This window comes from Colias eurytheme, chromosome 12, assembly GCF_061535395.1.
Source record: "Colias eurytheme isolate Ceu_HAF_F1 chromosome 12, ilColEury1 Martin Lab GWU primary, whole genome shotgun sequence".
In the NCBI taxonomy this organism is placed as follows: Eukaryota; Metazoa; Arthropoda; class Insecta; order Lepidoptera; family Pieridae; genus Colias; species Colias eurytheme.
In genome coordinates this window covers 6,133,592-6,145,601 of record NC_142991.1, presented here as the reverse complement: position 1 = coordinate 6,145,601, position 12,010 = coordinate 6,133,592, and the positions used below count along the sequence as shown (strand labels likewise).

Sequence of the window (12,010 nt, the reverse complement as noted above, 5' to 3'; positions counted from 1 at the left end):
GCAAAGGTATGGTTCAGAAAAAAAAAATATTTTTATATTATCATATACCTAACATGAAAAAATTTATTGAGCAGTTTAGATTTCTAATTAATATTTTTAATTCATTAGGACTCCAGAATCCAGATTAATATAATCACTACACATTACAATTTACACAATAGAAAACATTCGCTAATCGCTTCGAGCTGTCTGCAGTCTGTATCTGCGTAGAGTGTATGCTTGGATTTTCAAAACGTGTTCAAAACTACGCAACAGATTTTGATGCGGTTTTATTAAAAGTATGACGTACCTACTACGCCTTAACCTAGATAATTCTAGTTCCTACACATACAATAAGCATACAATACACATGATTAATCTGTGAAGATGTGTCAAAGAGATGACAGAAAGATCAAAGAATTGACACAAAACTGTTTTGAATGTTTATTTGGGAATTGGAATATTCAAGACATTCGACATTTCAACATTGAATTGGACTAGAAATAAACGAGAATCTAGTAAAGCACCGGATAAGTAGATGGTTGTTTTTAAGTATAGCAGATAAAAATGAATAAGAACTATGAACGTTGTTCTCACTGTAACCGACGTAAATGGCTTACAACAGGTTGTCTTCGAAAGTGGTTAAAGCCTATGGAATGTAAACATTTACCAAGAACTATTGACAATAAATGTGATTTTAATGATACAGATATTGTGAATTGTGTATTTTTATCTGATCGCAAGTCTCCTGTTAACACTAACAAGTTTGTTAAGTTTTGGAAAAATAAACTTTTCATTACTGGCAGTGTAAGATCATTACAACGTTACTTTGGGAACAAGAATAATGGAAATGATTATCTGTGCAATAGCTACAACACACCTGTTGAAGCATCTACTTCAGGAGAAAGGTTAATGTTATCTGCTAAGACTGAACAAAAGAAGGATATTGAATTCAATAAGCAAATGTTGAAATGTCAACACTCAGATGACCATTCTGTACTTCGAGGACATCATCAGCATGTTTCTGTAGAGAGCTGTGCTATTTACTGTCAATTATCTAAGTGAGTATATTTTCTGTACTGATTTCTGAATCTTATAGCTAGAACTGTGATATAATGTGGTGATTAAATTTCTTTATGTATTTTTAGACATGGATGGTACTGGGGTGGTATTACTTCAAGTGAAGCAGAGGAGCTTTTAGCTGGACAGCATGATAATGTGTTTCTAGTCAGAGATTCCTATGACTCACGCCACATATTATGTGTATCGTTCCGATGTGTAGGCAGAACATTGCATGCACGTCTTCGCCATGCAGATGGTTTATTTTCTCTCAATAATGAAACATTTGTACCGGCCAGTAGAATATCCGAGCATTGTGCTACTGTTGATGTGAAATCAAACTTATTTGAAATGCCTGTAAAGCTGGCACGGCCTTTGAACAGGTAAACCATAAGTATATTAATAATTACTAATTTTTTTTATCTATTAATTTTACAAAACTTTTTTTGATGTTTATTAATAAGTCTTACCTGCTTTAAAAAAATTATTAAGTAAAATTTCCTTCAAAAATGGCATACAAATTCTTTTTCTTCTTTCAGGTTTGCAAAATTGGACTCACTACAAAAGATATGCAGATTTGTTATAAGACAAACAGTTTCAGAAAAGTTATGGAGTAAGTTGCCATTACCTCCAAACCTTATATCTTATGTGTCAATAGGCAGTGACTATATTGCTCCCACATAATCATCATATAGCTGAATGTATACATGTGCCTTACTACTAGGATGTGTATCAGTCATAGGACGATTTGAAAGAGTAAAAGTATATTTTGTCAGCATTAATTCACAACTTTAATTGTATCTTTTGTGTATTGTAACCATATCAATTTAAATTTATCTTAAGCATTCACAATGGGATGTGTATTGAATTTGTTTGGTTTATTAATGTCTTGGGACAATTTTTCAACATCTTTTCGAAAAAATATTTATAAATAATTTGGAAAATCCAAAATCCAAAAGCCTCATAATTTTTTTTTAATAAATATTTATTAATTATTATTTTTGTTTATTTAATAACAATTAAACCACATCGAATCAGACACTGAAAAATGAAAGGGTTCTATTCCTGAGCATACTCAAGCGTAGGATAAAAAAAAAGACTCGATTAGTAAAGTATTTCGGTCGCTATCGTGTTAACAAGAAAAAGGATCCGCACATACAGACACACGGACGTCCAAGACAGAACTTTTTTAAACTGTTTTTTAACTAGTTTAAATAACAAAAATGACATCAAAAATATCATGAACGTTAAAAATAGTGTTTTTTCTTAATATGTGTGTGTATGTATTATCTTACAAGTGCAATGTATGATACATAAAGACATTTTAAGTTTGAAAAATCAGATGTTTTGCGCGAAGTGACAGTAGTACCCACCTCAACGCTTCGCTTATGAGGCGTGCAATAGTGTTCCCTTTGAGTATATCAATTGCATGATTATGGGAAACCGTGTGTGGAAGTGAGTGTGTGAATTAAAGTTTATCCATTAAGAAATACACTTTACTATCAATTAATGTTATGTGAATCAATGCTATCAAATTTAATATCATACTGACTATCATTATAATATATTTGAATTAAATTTGTATTCTTTTATAGTTGTGTGATTGGTAATGGCAATGTTAGTTATATTATTTGTTAAATTTGTATTGACTTCCATATAAACAATGTTCAATGTATGTTACTCAGTCTTCAAATATTAGTTGTTTAATGTGTACCTTAAAAATGTATATGTATTTTCAAAACTCAGGATGGTGTTTGCTCAAATTGAAAATCAAACAAAGAGTTAAATAAAATAAATTTATATTGAGTAATCTGCAAATTAAAAATACTGTAGTCCTTTTCTAGAATCTAAGTGAAAGCAAAACCATTAAATTATTTGAGTGTATTGATGCCCAACATGTTTTTGGCCTGAAAAAGAAGAAAACAACCATGTCAATGTGTTCATATACTAATAATTGTTACCTACATAAAATTGAAGATTTTTATAAATATATTTCTTTATAATAATTATACTGAAACTTATTATTTTAATATCTTTTTTTTTTCGGAAATTTACTTATTTAACAAAACATTATACCGTGACAAAGGCAGCAGTTAAGGATTGAGGAGCTACTGCAACTGGATTCATATTAAGTGCAGTTTGAATTAATTCAGCATCCCTTATTCTTGACTTCACAAAGTTCCTTGTTGCATTATTCCCTTCACTGCTATCAGTGAGATAAAATAATTCTGACGCCTTATAAATACCAGCCAAACCAACTCTTCTTATGTACCAATTGAACTAAAAATAATTAAGACAATGAGCATTTTTAGCTATTTTTATAAAAATTTCAATGAAACTCCGTGTATAAATGCTCACATCTACACTTCGATCCCCTGTGTGATAGCAGATATCATCTACTAAAGAAAGCAAAGTTGCTAAACAGTTTGGAACATTATTAGGTAATGTTTGGATTGCCATAGCCTTTGGCCAATTTGCTCTGAAATGAATAATATCAGTTAATTTCACTATACATATTATAGTTATTACACATATAAAAAAGTTTTAAGAATGAATATTAAGATTTACTTGTAAGGCTCAAGCATTAACAGCCTAGCCATAATTGCATTTTCAACTTTCTGTGCTGGTATCTTCGAGTCTTTGAGATCTTCTTTAGGCCACTGAAAAATTGAAATGAATTAATTCTTTTAATTTTACTGCTTAACATTTTCAGCAAAAATATACTTACAGTTTTCATTTGCTCCACAAGTTGTTCATTGCATTTAATATTAAAATAATGGACAAGATCTCCACCTCCATTAGGGAATAGTCCATGAGTTATACCTGGATACCCAACAGCTTCTGCACCTTGAGCCAGAGATTCAACAGACCAGCCAGTTTTTGTTACAAATTCTAATGCTTTAGCTAGAATTTTGTTCTTTATATCATCTTCATATTGATTTTCATCATGATCCACCCTTATAACTGGTATAACTTTGTCTTTACTTTCAGAGACTTGGCAATAATGCCTTATAATATTTTGTGTTTTGTTTATTGGAGCAATAATCATTGGTTTCAAGCATCTACGGCCATTCCTTAGGGCTGTTAAAAGAATACATAAAATATCCTTTATTATAAGTTATTGTTACAAAACTTGCAATATCAGTGTAATTTTGATAAATTAAAAATATATATATTGGATGAGTAAGGAAAAAAACAAACAATAAAACAAATTTCAATAATTTATTTTTATTTATGCATAAAAATCAATTTTGTTTAATATCTAATTGTTTACTTGTGCCTTATTTATATTTACACACTCAGATAAACGACCAACAAGACCCTCAATTAAATGAAAAGCATTGAGTGCAGAGTGAATGATCTCTTTCTTATTCTTTGTGGGAATCTTGTCCAGCATATTTCCTCCAACGTTAATAGATATTTTGTCCTCCTTACTAGAGATGCCTTTTGATTCTTCTAATTCTTTTAACTTCATTTCATAATGAGCTTTAGACATATTAAGGCCTGTTCGTAATTTGTCCAAGTAATCAGTTTCAATAAATGGAAAACATTCTCGAATTCCTGTTTTATTTTCGACATCTTTCAATGCCAAATATCTTAAGAAATTTAATGCTGTAATTATCTGGTCTGCTAATTCTACAAGGTCAGATTCAACTCCATGTGGCAGATAACAAATTTTCTTGACCATGTTAAGAAATTGCGCTCCACTGAAGCATTCTGGTAAGTCTGACTCTTTAAATGCTTCATCCAATGAGTTTTTGTATTGTGTTATAGCATATCCTATCATACCTGAATGATTGGCTACATCTATAATATATTTGATAAGCATTATTCTACCTTTGTAATCAAATTTGTTTATATGCATGCCTATCAATTTCACAGAATTCTTTCGGACTGTTTCATAACTTGAATATATTGATAAATTCATAAGACTTTTACATAAATCATAATGTATAGATAAATTAAGAAATGTGTGTGATGTTTTATTGTCATAAAGACTGAGTATGTTGTTACATAATGCCAGGCCTTTTATTTGAGGGCCATACTCTGCAAATTGTAAAAAGTGATTAACACTTATTAGTACACTATGAACTATATACTCAGGTGAGAAAACTTGGGGGACTGCATAACCTGGAACCTCAAAATCACCAGAAAATGTAAGATAGAATAGTCCTGATAATGTTGTAACATTAATTTTTTCTTTGTGCTCATATGGATGTACATCATCATCATTATCAGATGTTTTCTTTTTTGGATTAGCACTTTGACTTTCTTTGTAAGCCTTTTCGAGATATGGTATAAATTTTAAAACATTTTTTACAAGTGTGCATACATCTTTAAGAATTGTTTCACAACATTTTCGAAATTGGCTATTTATACCAGATTCAGGATCTAAATCCATATAAATCAATGGCTTCCCAAAGAGACTAATCAGGAAGGCAGCAATGATGAAAACAGTTTTATTATTACAATCATTTTTAGTTAACTCTTCAACAAAGGGTTGGTAGAAGGATGGTAAAAGTGAGTACACATGTATTATTCTTCTAACATTAGTGTCACTGTCCATCAACAACCTCTCTTTTCCTTCTAATTGGTGTTCAGGAATTGGTATAGCTTCTATGTATGTACTTATAGAGTTAAGACACCATTCTAAAGATCTTCCTCTTTTCACTGACAATTTTTTGAGTAATTTTTGCAGAGGATTCAATATAATACTAAATTGTGCATCATTTTTGGCAACTTCAATTTGTTCAATAAATTCAAGCAAAGCCTCTTCAGGTGTTGCCTTTTCTATGATAACTGAGAGTAGTTCTTCACAAGCACCATAGAGAGATGGTTTTAAGGTGATAGTATCATTTTGAACTTTACTAACTACAATAGATATTAAGTCCCAGCAGTTATCTTTAAAACTTTCTGCATATTTTTTTTCATTTGGTATGCCCAAAGCTTCTTTATATTTTCCAGAATCCAACAAAGATGAAACAAGATCCACAACATCACTCTTTTGCTCCATGATGTAATTAAAAAAGAGTTCTATTCCAAACTGAACTCTGAAATTAATTACCTATATTGTATTGTTTCATTTGATTTTATTGCATATAATATGATATTAATAGAAACCTTAAATATTATAATATATAATTTTAATTAGTTAAGTAGTAATACATAATAATATATTCCCAATTCATTTAAAATGTTATACAAAATAATAATTAATTATAATGGAATTAAAAGTTTTTTTATTACAATTATAATAATAAATAAATAAATAAATCATATAAAAAATATAGTGATGAAATGTGTACATAATATGTATGATTTCAATTATCAAAGACAAAGAGAAGCAGAAAAATCAATAATATTGAGTCACTGTGACCTAAATACTATGTAAGGTCGATGTTTTAAGCTAAATGTTAAAAATACATGTATGTTGGGTGAGTGGCTTGGCATAAAGAGAAAAACAAATAAGGTTAATTTACTCACAGCAAAAAAGTCTTGGCAATTTACTCATGTTCATTTCAAGAATTTCCCGGGGTTTTAACACTTTTTACATAAACTATGTTTTCAGTATGTTGTATTTTTTACTTAACCTTACAGTCAAAAGTGCTGTTTGTATAATATATTAACCTTTTCTTTTACAAAATAATGAAATGAATTGTGATGAATTTTTGCCGCTTGTCAGACGTTTTACAGTGAGTGATCAGTGAACTGGCACTTGGCAGTTGGCAGGTGACAAGTGGCAACTGGTTGCCAACCACAGAGCAAGTAATAATAAGTGAAGCGTCTTATTCACGGTCCATCTTGACGTACGTCCCGCCAAGGTCATACACGATGCACGATGCAAAACGACAGTGAATAGCGTTGACGTACGTCAATAATTATTATTATTATCTTGCTGGATGTGCACGACCAACTTTTCATCCAGCAAGCACCCCCACCACCGCGAACGTCGTGCAGATGGACAGTGAATAGCGCGGACGTACAGCAGATTAACGTACGTACGGCAGTTAAGCATTATGCCGCATAATGCGCTCTAGTGCTGTAATTGGAAAACGGGGTATGAAAAACTTGGATTTTCATATTTGTGCGACCGGATTTTTTAAAGATTGTTTTGCAATCAAAAATCAGTAATTTCCATTATAAATAGCTCGACCCAATAAGAAGGGACTCCGGAATTCTATTCAATTTCCTTCATGTCCATGTCCATGTCAGTCATGTTCTTGTGCTTGGTCATGTTCATCACAGAGCAAGTTATTTATGTTCATGTTCATGTCAGTACACCACAACTGACACATACTATGAGGAAAAATCACACTTGTCAGTTGTCACTTGTGAGACGTCAGTCGTAACCTGTTTTATTGAAAAATGATAGGCGGCTTAGAAATCCTGCCTTTTCTATTTTGTATTACATTTTAGATTATTGTAGGAAATGTATTATATACGATACACAAGAATTCATTATTATTTAAGGCACATTCCATAATTTTTAGGCGCTAAATTTTAATATTGTCATGCTATACACTGTATTCCTGAAGCAGTTAGTAAGTAGTACATATAACACCCATTAAACATTTTCATAATCAAACCATGGCTACTAAACACAAAAACATCTTTACGCGGTCCAAACCGTTAATGAATATATATAGTGCGGTCGACAATCAAGGGAAAGAGGTAAATTGTTACCGAACTTTATATTTATTATTCTAACTAATAAAATCTAATTTACGTATTTTTCAATTAAAGGTTGAAGTACGTGAAGATGCAGAACAGTTAGTAAAATGGCATGAAATATCAGATGCACTTGTTGCAGCTGGTTACTATAGAGCTCAGCTGCAAGGCCTATCAGCTTTCGACAAAATTGTTGGTGGTCTTACTTGGTGCATTGAATTATGCGATATTGACATAGATATAAACCTGTTGTTTGAGGAGAACCTGACCATTGGTAAAAAAATGTAATAATCTCCATTGATTAATATTAACACTTGTTTTAAATATTTTTGTAAATATTAATTATTAATTAATATTTGCTTTTTCCAGAGCATTAACAGAAAAAATAGTAAAAGTACTACCTACTATGAAGTGTCCATACATTATAGAACCTCATCAAATACAAGGTTTAGATTTCATAAATATATATCCATTGGTGCAGTGGTTGATTAAATATTCAAGCGAATTTCGGGAAGCTAAGGAAGATGAACTTCGTAAGTTTGCAGTCATGCAGTATGAAAAGGAACACATATTTGAATCAGATAGAGCACTTTACTTACAAAAAGAAAAATTATTAAGAAACATTTCAATTGTACAGGTAATTAAATAATGCAATATTCATGGAGATGCATGTTTCTACCAATTGAAATAAGTTATTGGTGATTATTTGTAAATGTTTTCAGAATTTATATAAGCCATGTAGGGTTCGTAAAAGAAAAGGTGGTTTGTCTTCCAATGAACTAGAACAGGTAAATGCAGTACTGTCTGAATATGATCAGCGTGTCTTAATGCATATATCTAATAGTAAAAATGATTCACAGCCTGATGAAGGATTAGAAATATTGGTAAGTGATCAACATGATTTATCAAATACCTAAGAGCTATTTTTGTTTGTCTCCATTTTTCATTATTTTTGCAGCTTGAAATTTATCAAGTACAAGTTATTTTATCCATTCTTTCCGCTAGTTTTATATCTCAATTTGTGTAATTGTTAACACAGAAATACAAAATACAAATAACAAAATCATGTCCTAAAACCCATGTTCCCACAAATCCATCCTCTAGGGAAGAAATACTAAAAAGGCAGGATGTATTCTAGAAGGCATACAAGAATCTGGTTTCATTATCTACATTATTACATGCATATCACTTCATCTGTGTATGTAATTGCATCTAATTGCAGTTAGCCTATTAGAAAAAAACATAAGTATTGACTGTTTTATTAAATGTGTGTTTCAGTATGACTATGAGAAAACTCTTGCTGATCCATCTGAAATCACAACAGAGGTAATTTTTGCATTTGCAACTAAATTTACAAATAAAGCCAAATTTTTATCAAATATGCTCATTTATTTATTTCAGACCAACAAGTTTGTTGATGAAAGCAATGAAAAGGACAATGGAGATAGCAAAATACATTATGTTGTTTTACAATCAGAGCTGACTGGTGATATTCCAAAGGAGTTAGAAGAAAGTGAAAAGTTAAAATACTCAGAAGATATAGAGCAATTAGGCAACGTCATTAACACAATGGAGAGTGAGGTGGATGCTGTACGGAAGGAACACGAGGAAAGAATGGACAAAGCTAAGAAAAAATACACCAATGTAGTCAATAAGTTGCAGAAAATTACAAGTAAACTAACGAAAACTGATGATTACAGGTAATTGTTGTTTAATAACCCAATGATTTATTCTTTGCAAGTAAAACTATCTTTTTATTATTTAAAACCGTCAAAAGCTTGATATTAAACATTTGTTTTTATAATTAATCTTAATCTTGTCATGTTGCAGTGATAAAAAGGTGAAAGAGTACTACAAGTCATTGAAAGACCTTGCCAGAGAACGAAATGAGTTATTAAAGGTTATTCATCAAAGGGAGCTTGAACACAAGAAACTAAATGAAGAACTAAGGTAATATAATAATCCTTTTAGGTAATTATTCAGACTTAAATAGTGTTAATCTTGTGTAAATATATTTTACATTAACATTCATACAAATAGACTTCCAAAGACATGTTTCTACATTGTATTTTCAGACAACAATATCCCTACTTAATATTATTATAAATGCGAAAGTAACTCTGTCTGTCTGTCTGTTACGCTTTCCCGCTTAAACAATTTTGATGATTTGAAACTCTCAACCGATTTTGATGAAATTTGGGACAGACAATCTTAAGACCCTGAGAAAGAACATAGGCTACCTTTTATTGCGAAATATGTACCACGGGCCAAGCCTGTGCGGACCGCTAGTAGTATAATATATTTAATAGTTTGCTTAATATATCTTTATCTGTAGTTTAAATCTATTTTATGGTACATAGAACTGCTCAAGAGCCTACAGCTGTTGTTGAAGAGGAACCATTGACGCCCGCCGAGCTGAAAGAATTTAACGACAGAGAGAAGAAATTAAAAGACTTTATAAGTAAAATTAGATCTGAACTGGGACATCTCAATCGTCAAGTGTTGAGATACACGGTAGCCATTGATGAGGTTCCAGGGACTGCAGAACTATTGCAATACGAGAAACGTTTTGTTGAATTATATAATCAAGGTCAGTTTATATCAAAACAATAATAAAAATAATCAGGGAGTGAAATAATATATATTTTGTAATTTGAATATAATTGCGTTTTTTCAGTTGCGTCAAAACACAAAGAAACAAAGCAGTATTATATATTTTACAATACACTTTACGAAGTTAAGCTTTATACCTCGAAAGAATTGAGTTTGCTCAATTCTATTTTGGATAATTATGACGAGTGAGTAATATTTGAATAATTGTCAATTTTAATAATTTTCAAAGCCTTTTTTGTTACAATTAATTTTACGTTTTTCTAACGCCTTCAGGGTAATGTCATCGCCAAGAAAACGAGAGGAATTTATGACGCAGTTTGAGTCTATCGTTGATTGGGTGAATAAAACTGTACGGAAAGTCGAGGAGAAGTATAAAAATGAGAAAGAACAAAAGGCAGCTCTTCATACAGAATATTGCAGGCTAATGGATGTACAGAGACAATACGCGGCTGCCCTGAAAAAACTCGCCTCTGAAAGACATAGAATCGGCTCGGAAGAACACTGAAGAATTTATCACAAGTTTTTAAGCTATTGCATAGCTTCTATCGCGGGCCTTGAGCGCGGGGACCGAATCCAGAAATTTAGTAACGAAAAACCTCACGCTCCCCACTCCGTCGGGCACGGAGGTGTGGCTTGAAGGCATAGCATGCAATAGCTTTACCGCGGCAGTCCCCGAGTGCCACACGTCTTTATTTATTGTGCAATGATAAAATATATTTGTTTATTAAATTGTTTATAGTATTTTGGTTTGCAATCAATCTAACAAGTTCACTTTTTTTTTGTTCTAGTCATATGACATTGCCTAGCATATATGGGATCTTATAAATATGTCTGGGATGTAGCTTTTCTATCAGGACTGCTGAGTTCTGAATGACTAACAATCGACCGACTCAGCAATCGGGGGGTTGATTGTTAGACGTTTAAATAAAACTTTATTTCACTATTAAAAGTTTTATAAAAGTTTTGGCAATAGCAGAGTTAAAAGTAAAATAAGGGTTTTGATAAGCCATTTCTAGGATAGATTCTTAATATGTACATTGTACATAATATATACATATATTAAAATTATTTAATTCTGATACGGTTTTAAGTATTGTTAATTTTATTTACATTATCACTGAGATTCAAACTTTGTAAATTGTTATATAAACAAAAGATACAACGAATAATACCTACTTCACGTAACGTTTTATATCTTGCGTATTCGTAATTAAAAACGTATTTTTTAGTTAATTGTTTTACTGAAGTTAGTTCGTTTATCCATTCTACTTTTAGTACGGATCTTAATTTTTTTCGCCTTAATATCAAATAATATTATAAATCCATCACCGTAAGTTTGTAGAAACTGTTAGATTTTTAGATGCTAGAATCTAGCCCGTGAGAAGACGGCTTAGATGCTCTAAGACCTAATTCACACGAGAGCTTTTTTAACGTCCGTTAAAAAAGCGTCCAAATAGAACAAATGCATTCCCAAGTATATGTTCACACGTCAGCGCTTTTAAAGCGCGACGCTTTTTTATCGCGCAGTGTTGTATTTTCAACGCTCGGCGTTGGGCGTTAAATAAAATAGACCATAGGAAACTTCTTACTATTATTCAGACGAGCGCTAAAAAAGCGCCGGCGCTGCGTTCAGTATGCCACACGCTCGCTCAGCGGTCGCACGTGTTTGTTGTGCTTATAATCATCAGAA

General features: G+C 31.7%; 3 protein-coding genes across 4 annotated transcripts; 2 read left to right on the top strand and 1 right to left on the bottom strand.

Moving 5' to 3' along the window:
* Positions 1 to 367: 367 nt before the first annotated feature.
* Positions 368 to 1,966, top strand: LOC149904091 (suppressor of cytokine signaling 4-like). Its single transcript, XM_090107915.1, has 3 exons — positions 368 to 1,040; positions 1,128 to 1,421; positions 1,578 to 1,966. Exons 1-3 carry the CDS (start codon positions 547 to 549, stop codon positions 1,720 to 1,722), a joined length of 933 nt encoding a protein of 310 aa, XP_089964041.1. The 5' UTR covers positions 368 to 546; the 3' UTR covers positions 1,723 to 1,966.
* Positions 1,967 to 2,820: 854 nt separating this feature from the next.
* LOC149904090 (ubiquinone biosynthesis protein COQ9, mitochondrial-like) lies at positions 2,821 to 6,746 on the bottom strand. Of its 2 annotated transcripts, XM_090107970.1 has the most exons (6): positions 6,523 to 6,746; positions 3,767 to 4,119; positions 3,607 to 3,698; positions 3,397 to 3,517; positions 3,115 to 3,318; positions 2,821 to 2,945 (listed from the first exon to the last, which is right to left on the bottom strand). In XM_090107970.1, the coding sequence occupies exons 1-6, from the start codon at positions 6,554 to 6,556 to the stop codon at positions 2,910 to 2,912; spliced, it is 840 nt and encodes a 279-aa protein (XP_089964096.1). In that variant the 5' UTR covers positions 6,557 to 6,746; the 3' UTR covers positions 2,821 to 2,909. The 2 variants fall into 2 exon arrangements, with proteins under 2 accessions (XP_089964096.1, XP_089964095.1); XM_090107969.1 differs by lacking the exons at positions 2,821 to 2,945; positions 3,115 to 3,318; positions 3,397 to 3,517; positions 3,607 to 3,698; positions 3,767 to 4,119 and adding an exon at positions 4,247 to 6,089.
* Positions 6,747 to 7,366: 620 nt separating this feature from the next.
* On the top strand, positions 7,367 to 10,966 carry fidipidine (coiled-coil domain-containing protein 93). The gene is made up of 10 exons (XM_090107759.1): positions 7,367 to 7,710; positions 7,783 to 7,991; positions 8,077 to 8,344; positions 8,430 to 8,591; positions 8,986 to 9,033; positions 9,109 to 9,407; positions 9,538 to 9,657; positions 10,068 to 10,297; positions 10,385 to 10,505; positions 10,594 to 10,966. Exons 1-10 carry the CDS (start codon positions 7,627 to 7,629, stop codon positions 10,823 to 10,825), a joined length of 1,773 nt encoding a protein of 590 aa, XP_089963885.1. The 5' UTR covers positions 7,367 to 7,626; the 3' UTR covers positions 10,826 to 10,966.
* The last annotated feature ends 1,044 nt before the right edge of the window (positions 10,967 to 12,010 follow it).